General features: G+C 30.4%; 2 protein-coding genes across 2 annotated transcripts; one reads left to right on the top strand and one right to left on the bottom strand.

Moving 5' to 3' along the window:
- The first annotated feature begins 784 nt into the window (after positions 1–784).
- On the top strand, positions 785–2187 carry LOC110623113 (protein SLOW GREEN 1, chloroplastic). Its single transcript, XM_021768012.2, has one exon. It carries the CDS (start codon positions 925–927, stop codon positions 1957–1959), a length of 1035 nt encoding a protein of 344 aa, XP_021623704.1. The 5' UTR covers positions 785–924; the 3' UTR covers positions 1960–2187.
- Positions 2188–8670: 6483 nt separating this feature from the next.
- Positions 8671–9472, bottom strand: LOC122724636. Its single transcript, XM_043960166.1, has 2 exons — positions 9278–9472; positions 8671–8931 (listed from the first exon to the last, which is right to left on the bottom strand). Exons 1-2 carry the CDS (start codon positions 9470–9472, stop codon positions 8671–8673), a joined length of 456 nt encoding a protein of 151 aa, XP_043816101.1.
- Positions 9473–9711: the final 239 nt, after the last annotated feature.

The following is a 9711-nucleotide window of genomic DNA, read 5'->3' as shown; positions in this document are numbered from 1 at the left end:
AAAACATAAAAAATGAAAACAAAATTGAAAATAGAAAATAAAATTTTATTTTCTATAACTAAACTCACTTTAATTTTTTTTAAAATTTTTTAAAAAGAAAAAGTTATTTTTTTTTAAAGTAACTTTATAAATTATTTTAACTAGAAAATTTTTTTTATTAACTAATTACTTTAAATGCTTCAAACATTAAAAAATATAATAAATAATTTTTGTGAAAAATATTCTTTATAAAAGAAATATTTTTTTTTTCTTGAAATGTGTATGGTAAAACTAAAAAGTCCAGCAGGAGGCGGAACAGTTTTTTATATTTTATAATTTTTGAAGTACTTAAGAACATTTATAAACAGAAAATATTTTTATTATCAAAGTAAAAATTAAGTAATTTAAAGGAAAGTATTTTTTTTTATTTTGAGAATTTTATTAGGATTTTAAAATATAAATTTGTTAATATATTTTATTTTTTAAAATTAAAATTAAAATTAAATAATAAAAATAAATTATTTTATTGAATTTTTTTTAAATATAAATATTTTTTTAGAAAATCATTTTTAAATATAAATTATTTTACGTAAATAAATAGATTTTAAATTGAAAATTTTAAATAAAAATTAAAGATGCCTTAACTCGAATATCCGACATTGAACAACAAAAAGAAAATTACGAATTACATGCCTAAGCCTGGGCTGATCAGATGTTAGCCCATATGGATCAACCACATTAACAGAAGAGAAACGACATCGTTATATGCTTGTCAGCAGTCCGCGGGCCGCCCACCCAACCCCCAACCACAAAAGGAAAAAGAGGAAGGCAGCATATTCCTCGTGTGCCTTCTCTAGGGTTTTGACCATTCTCTTCTTCCCTCTCAGTAGAACCCTCCTCATTAACGTCAGGGTTTTAGCCCTCTCCTGCATCTCTCTACCAATCATGGATTCTATTGCTAAATTGCGCTTCCCCCCTCAGCCCTCTCATCTCTCCCTCAATCCCCACCGTCCATCCTTCTCCAAACCCATTTTCTCCCTTTCCTTCAGAACCCCTCCTCCGCTGTCACCGTTATCATCACCACCATCGTTCAAATTTGCCTCCATTAGAGCTTCTTCTTCTTGCGCTCCACTCTGTAAATCATCGCAAACCCCTCATCCTTCTCTTCTTGAAACCTTAAACCCTCTGCTTAAAACCACCTGCATCACTCTCACTTGCGCCGCTGCAGTGCTCTTCTCGCGATTCCAGATTAAACCCGCAATTGCCTCCCCGGTCGCCGCGACTCCCACGGTTGAGCCCGCGAAAGAATCGTCGAAGGAAAATGTATCAGTTGAAGAACAAGAACGAGACCTTGAGGAGCATTTGTCTCGAAATCCTAATGATACTGAAGCTCTACGATCTCTCATGGAAGTGAGGATTAAAGCTCGGAAGCTTCTTGGAGCAATCGAAGTCGTGGATCGCTTAATCGAGCTGGAGCCCAATGAAGATGAGTGGCCGGTGCTAAAAGCTCAAATTTATATCTATAGTGGAGAATTTGAATTGGCAAGAAAAGAATTTGAGGAAATACTAGAGAAAGATCCTTATCGGGTGGAGGCTTATCACGGTTTAGTGATGGCGCATTCTGAATCTGGGACTTCATTTGATCAGGTTTTCAAAAGAATTGAAGCAGCGATGGATAAGTGCAAGAAAGAGAAGAAAAAATCTGATTTGAGAGATTTTAAGCTGTTAATTGCACAAATTAGAGTAATGGAGGAGAAATATGTGGATGCTCTGAAGGTTTATGATGAATTGGTTAAGGAGGAGCCGAGGGATTTTAGGCCGTATCTGTGTCAGGGAATTATATATACTCTGATGAGGAAGAAAGATGAGGCAGAAAAAAAATTTGAGCAGTTTAGAAAGCTTGTACCTGAGAATCACCCATACAGGGAGTTTTTCCTTGATAATATGTTTGGCACAAAGTTCTTCTCGGAGAAGGTCTAGCATCTGAGCAATGGGGAATAAATTTAGGTGAGGGGTAATAGCATTTTCTTTTCTTTTCTTTTCTTTTTGGTTTTGGTAAATGATGATGACAATTTTATAAAAATTTCACTTAGTATCTGGTTACAAGTAATCTCAGTGAATTGGATGACAATCTTCTTAATGTGTTTTTAAGTGGTGCAGAAGTAGACATGCTAGTTATATAGATGAAATGGTTACATGTTATTTCAACCTGTGATTTTCTTTTTCATTCGTGGTGCTATATGCGCATTTAGGTTTTATGATTAATTGGTTATGGCTACTATATCCATTTTCTAAATTTATGCCGGAAAGTGTCATAGAAAATGCTAATTAGGCATTGTTTGGATGATGTTTTTTTATGTAATATATTGTTTCAGAGATAACTATGTTTGGGAAGATGGTATTCTACATTGTATGATTCTTGATGATTAATTCCATGTTTATAGAACTATGAAATCTCAAATATTCTTTAACCACCAAATTGGTGGATTTGTATTAAAATTTATTCTCTTTTGTCCTCATATATTTTATATGTGACCAATTTACCCTTACAACAATTATTTGTTTTAACTAACCAAACCAACCTATGCAATCTAATAATCACCCTCATTAATATATTACCAATCTTCACCCCTCTTAATGTAATATTTAATATATTAAATATAATTTTCTAAAAAAAAAAACTTGGACAGTTGTTCGTGAATTGAAATAAATGTAGAATGTGTATTAAATTATTAAAAATGAGGAATTAATGATCAATTTGCATACAAAAATGAGTGAGGGTATTTATGTAATTTAATTGTTATTTAGAATGATACTATCCAATCAAACCAAACGAGGAATGATTATAGGACCGTGATAAATATACGATCTTTTTAAACATTCTATAATACAATACATAAACATAATAAAATCATTCAATGAGTACAATACCACTGAAAACCATACATTAAGGGGATCATGCGAAAATATCATCCAAACAGGCGTTAGTCTAGAGCATGTTTGAACTTTTTTCTTTCACAGGTTTAGATGTTTTATTCTTGCAGTTACAGGTTCTAAGTTCTATCCATATCAGAGCTGTATACACGCTCATTGGACAATTGGTTTGCATATTTAGAAACCTCCCATGACAATCTTGATCTTGGGCTCTTCTTGTTTGCCAATAAGTTGAATAATATTGGGATGAAGCACATGTGCCTTCAATTCCATTCATGTTTGATCCTGTAGCTGTGTGTAGTGATATTGGCTTCCCTTGAAAGCTGAACCTGAGTTATGCAATCGTTCAGCCCAACTGCTACCCTTTTTGATTCCTTTCATATTAACTGTCTTGAAGCATCTGCACTGCAAATCTACTCAACATAACCTATTATGTCTGTTTATCCCTCACCTGAGTTCAACAAAAATTCTCTCCATGACCTATTAATTCTCTTCTTGACTTCATGGTAGGAATGTATTCTTTTTGAACCCTCACAATGACTAGCGAAGACTGACCATGTTGCCTATATGTTACTGCTTTATGCAAATTTGGGAAATACATGTGACATTGTTGTTCCCAGATGAACGTGTATGCTGGCAGAGAAAACACTATACCACATACTATCTTTATTCAGACGATTAATGTAGGAAAGCCTGCCTCTGTTAGCTCCTTTGATTTTGATCTATCTTATTATCTATTTAAGAAGTTTACAAGTTTGACACATAGATATGTGTATCCGTTTCCAACACCCGTGCCTGAGTCCAAGCAACGTAGGTTATCTCCATTTTGTTAAATTTTCTTTGTTGATTGGAACAAAAGCTGTTTGTTGTAGTGGAATGGCCTTCAGTACATATGTTTTAGCTGATTCATTCAATATGTAGAATCTACAATGTTTGGGGCTGGAAGAAAATTTTTTGTACTCGGATTGGTCTTCAAGTGTAAGTATGATATGCTGATTTAGTAATTTATAGTGTGGAAGACCGTAGAAGTAGATAAATTTTTTGAATAGATCCGGACAAAATTCAGTAGTACAAATTTGACAGTAAGAACTTCCAGACACAGGTATCTAACCTGCATGATTCTTTGAGGAATTTGGATATATTGTTTGTGTATTACTTTGGTCAATAGAATCCTTGTACCCATTAATTGGTCATCACATTAAGGTTTTTCACCATCTTTACACTTGGGAGAGAGCCCAATGCAGGAGTTTGGAATCTAGTGCCTCTGCTCGTCCTGGTCAAAGTTTGGATGATTTGGCTCGACAAGGTGAACTTTTCTTGCAATTTAGTTATTTTTTAATTTTTTTTGTAGCAAACAAAATGTGAAAATGAGCAACTCTAGCACGTTGATCAAGTTGAACCATATTTATTGTAATATTGCAGCCAGGTAATGTGTATATCAAATTTTGTCTATCAAATAGATCAATATAAAAGGCACCAAAAGTTCAAATTCTGGACCCTCTGACTTTTTACTGAATGTGCCACTGGCCTTCATGATGAGGTTGAATTGATGATGCTGTTTTTTTTTGTCTTGTATTTGCAGGGTTATTATTACTTCCTCTGTTACATCATTTTTATTTTTTTTTATTGTCCTAAAATTATTATTCATTTTTTTTACATTATAATAACATATAAGTTTATTATTATAATTCTATTTAATTTTATTTTATTTTTAAGAAATCTCTCAAAATATTTTTTAATATTTAATAAAATTTAATATTTTTAAAATGGTATAATTGGAAAATTTATTAAAAAAAGTTGTTTTTTTTAATATGTATAAAAAAATGAAGTGGATAAAAATTATGGGACGAAGTACATGATTAACAGTTTTAATTTTAATCCTGCAAATACAATTCAAACAAATAACAGTCTTAATTTTAATTGGCAATTTCCTTGTATTTAAGAAATTGTATATGTTAAATGACTCAAATATAAACGATTCATTCTAAATAGTTCACTTCATCTCGGTTGCTAATTATTTTATACATGGAAACCTCATAAATAGAGAGAACTTTATTTGTTGGTGGCCTTTCCTTTCCATGAATTCGATGTATTCAGTTCAGTTCTGAATTTCTATTCAGTTGTCTGCTGCGGAGGTTATTTATTGATTTGATCTGTTTCATTGTCTGATGACCATCACATTTAAAGCATCTGCATTCTTCTTAAGGGGAATGTGTTTTTTAATTGGAATGCTGAATTCACAATATATATATATAAATACTAGAGTTACATAGTTGCAGTTGTAGTGACTAGTTATGTAGTGGATGCGCATACTGATAATAGGATCTTAGTTTTTCTAGTACTGGTCCATTAATTTAGATCAATGAAGCCCTCTTTGGTGGACAAAAGTGTCAGATTGAGAGGTAATTTGCATGCAGTTTGAAGTTTGAACACACTCGTAATGTTCATAAATACTAGAGATATATTTCCAGTTGTGGTTACTTTTCTTTTCTTCTTCCTTTTTTTCTTCTCTTTCATTTTTTTCCCAAGAATCTTGGCTTTTCCAGTAACTAGTCCATTAATTAAGATAGATGAATCTGTCTTTGGGTGACAAAGTGTCAGGTTGGGAGCTAATATGCTTCCTGTCTGAACTTTGGGATCTGTAGCAGGATAGTGTCTAGGCTCCTCTGCCTTGATACTTTTGCAGTCAGAATTCGGCTTTATATAAAAGCTGTGGTTGTAGCACAATAACCGAGTATTTCTTTGTGTAGTGAGTAAACACTGACCAAAAAGGAATATTGGTTGAGGATGTTTTTGTGATGCATGTTTAAACTTGCCATTCTGTTAGAACACCAAAGTTCATATGGATGCTAATTTCTCATATTTGGCAAGCAATGGAAACCAATGAATTTTGATTTTTAAAACACCGAATTTGATTTGAATTCTTTTATTATAAAATGAATATATTAAGCTAAAAGGTTTATAGCGGTATATTTACTTTAGGCTATTTGTCTTTAAAAAATAAAATAAAATAAGGAGATAAAAATAATTTAATAAAAAAATAAATTAAATTAATTAAAGAAGTAAGAAAAAATCAATATGGAATGAATTTAATCAAAACAATTTTAAATTATTTTTTAAATATTTAATTATTTTTAAAATTTTAAATTAGTTTTAACTTTCAAATAATCTCTAAATTTTAATTTAATTATTGTATTAAAAATTTGTACCATTTGATTTTAATTTATAAATTCGATGTTCCGATTATTTAAATTAAATTATATTATTTCTTTTATAGATCTTATATAATCAAATTCACTATTTAATTTAAATTAACTAAATAATTATGGATGTAAGCAATTTGAATACCAATATATTATTTTTATAATTGCACAATGAATTTTTAATAATAAAAATTAGTTAGGTAAATAATAAATATCAGAAGAAAATAGAAAAATAATAAAATTGAATTGAAATTTCAATTATTTTTCAATTGAAAAAGAGAATTTAGCTACATATGTTCATGATGAAACACAATAAGAAAAAGAATATTTTTAGTCTCTCAAAATTAATTAGGAGTAAAAAATGTTGTAAATCATAATATCATTTTTATCTGTTTATTCCCTATACTTAGATCATACTTACCTTCAAGTATATATTGGACCTATTAATATTTATTTCACTAAAACTCATATTTATCTATTCATAGCCATCCCTATAAAAAGAGTTAAATTGATGTATATTAAACATCTAACATTGCGCAGGAAGATTTCATCGATATATACAAGACATAAAAGAAATCTTAACATAGTTCTTAAAATAAAAAAATGCAGCAAATTCATTTTCAATATATGGTCACATATTTAAGTTTAATATTTTAAGTCAATACATAAAGAAATATATATTCAACCAATAAAAAAAGTCTCTAAAATTATAATTTTTACCGAGGAATAAAGGAATTCAGTTTTCTCTCTTTTTTTTTTTCATATTTGATGTCTTTGTTCGATATTTTTATTAGCTCCTATAAGAGTGTACTCTCTCAACATTAGATGTTTTTTTTTTCCATTCAGAAGGGATATCCCTTGTTTAAGAGAAATGAGTTTAAACCACTCAAACCAACTAGTAATGGTAAATCATATTGTTAGTGGTATATTTCGAACTATTGACAACCTCTACGGGATATAGTTCTCCCAATTATAGGCTTTTTCTATTCATAAGAGACATTTCTTATCTAAGGGGAACAAGTGTCATACCACTTGAATTAGCCAATATTGTTGAGCCACTTATTTATTCATTTTGTTTTTTGAACATTTTAGATTCTTTGGGTCATTATTCTTCATTGAGACTCACCAAAGCAAGTTGAGCAAAATTTTAGAATGCATTAACATATCTTTTAACAAGCAATATTAGTTCAGAATTTGTACATTTTAACCCATAAAGATAAATATTAGAATTACTCATGATTTGCATACAAAGATAAGAGAAAGACATTTGTGTAATTCAATCTAACTCTAACAGTCACAACTCTTTAGATTTTTTATTTTATATATAGAAAAGAAAAAAAAAGAAAATAAAACAATAAACAAATAAACCAACATAAAACAAAAGCTAGAACAAATAAAATCTAAAATAAAAATAAAACAATGAAACTAAAAAAAGAAAACTAAAATAAAATAAATAAATTAAGAAAAATAAAGTAGATAGATATAGATATATATATACTCTTTAAACTCCTCCTCACACTTAAGTCACATTACCCTCAATGTGGAATAAATCCATAGAAAGCAAGTCATCAAAAAGTTTCTCTTCTACACTTACAATTTACGTTTACATCAACAAATAACAGAAAATAAAAATTCAAGTACTTTCTTAGTGTATGGAAAAAATATGCTAATGGGTTGAAGGAGGTTTGTTGATGGTCTGACAGCGTTCTAGTTTAGCTGTATGTATAACTAAAGGCATGAAATTTCTTCCTGTGAGTATATCAAGTAATTGAACCATTTTGAAGGTGTTGTGCATAACTTATCTTCATGTCGAAGATGTCCTTGTTTTCGTTTTGCAAAAAAAAAAATCTATGTTTTTTCTATTTTTTTAGTAAAATTAAAAAAAAAAACTAGGAGGATAAAAAAAAGAAATAATTCTAATTTATAGTCTTAATTAGACTTTATTTGAACATTATGGCCATCAGACAATTGAAGTTGGATTACCTAAAATAACTTCCTTAGCTGGTTCCACCTTGAACCCTTCATAAAATGGCTTGAGGAATACTTATTGAAATGGTACTTTTGAACAGTATGAAGTGTGATTATCATTCGGGGATAAAGGTGGCTGACTGGACAACGACTTCAGTTTCACTTTTGGTTCCTGTATAATAGAAGGTGAAAGTTTATTATAGATAATAGGTGATTCCACATCATAGGCAACATGGTGTAATTGTTTGTTTGTTTTTAATTCATATGCCATTTCTTTTAAACAATAGAAATTTTCCTTTATATTCATTGAGCTGGATTTTCAAAAATTCTCACAAAATTTAATATTCAACTCATCTCCATATTCCAATTTAAAAACTTGCTAAACTAGAGGTTTACTAGCATCTATACTACATACATTAGAAACATTACTGGGATGTTTCACATCATTATAAATATTAAATTCAATAACTTTCTCATTAAACTCCATTGTGAGGATTATTTATTTTCATCCTAGTAGTAGATAAAAATGGTCTCCCTAGCAAAATATCAGAAGAATCTGAGGATTTATTATCCTCCATAAGATCCGCTAAAAATCAGCAGGGAATATCAAATTATCTACTTGCACCAAAACATTTTCTAACACCTCATCAAAATAAACAGTAGAGCGGTCAGCCAATTGAATCACCACACCTATTTCTTTTAATAGATCAACATTCAAAGATTGAAAAATTGATAAAGATATGATATTTATTAATGTGCATAAATCACACATTGTATTTTTCACACCAACAGTGCCAATTTTAACAGGAATAGCAAACATAACTTGGTATTTGCATTTAGTAGGGAGCTTTTTTAGAAAATAGTATAAATATTTTCATCCATATAAATCTTTTGATAACCTACCAGCTTCTTCTTTTTGGTACATAATTCCTTTAATAATTGCATATAGTGAGATATCTATTTAATTGCATCAAGCAATGATATATTTACCTCTACTTTGTAAAATCTCTCAGAGATCTTCTTCTCTTCTTTCTTCTTTTTGGACTTGGATAACCTTTTAGAAAAAGAAGGTTTGATTATTTAGGAATTAAGTTCAGCAAGTGCAAGTGTTAAAGTTGATTTACTATCTGATTTAGGTTAGGTATTGCACTTTCAGTCCCTAAGTCTGCACTTTCGTTGTGTCCGTGGCTTACCTCACGAGGTTTATGCAGTAGCGCTTTTTCACTTTTCAGTGTAAAAGTTGATTTACTATCTGATTTAGGTACTGCACTTTCAATCTCCAAGTCTACACTTTCGTTGTGTCCGTGGCTTACCTCACGAGGTTTATGCAGTAGCTCTTTTTCCCTTCTCAATGTAAGAACACTTATATTCTCCCTTGGATTGACCATTATTTCGGAAGACAGCTTGCCTTGAGTTTCAAATTTGCTACTGAGGTTGCTAATTAACTCATTTATGTCTCCAAGTTGCGAATGCTTGTCCTTATTTTATGATGAAATTGTTGAGTGTTAATTGCTAAACTTTTGACAATATTCTCAAGAGAAATACCTGAATTTGATGAAGATACACGTTGTTGCTGAGGTTGTTAGGGCTGAAAATTCTGAAAATTGGGTGGCTTAGCTGCATAGCT

The sequence above is a fragment of the Manihot esculenta genome, chromosome 9 (genome assembly GCF_001659605.2).
Source record: "Manihot esculenta cultivar AM560-2 chromosome 9, M.esculenta_v8, whole genome shotgun sequence".
Classification (NCBI taxonomy): Eukaryota; Viridiplantae; Streptophyta; class Magnoliopsida; order Malpighiales; family Euphorbiaceae; genus Manihot; species Manihot esculenta.
This window is presented reverse-complemented; position numbering and strand designations above follow the sequence as displayed.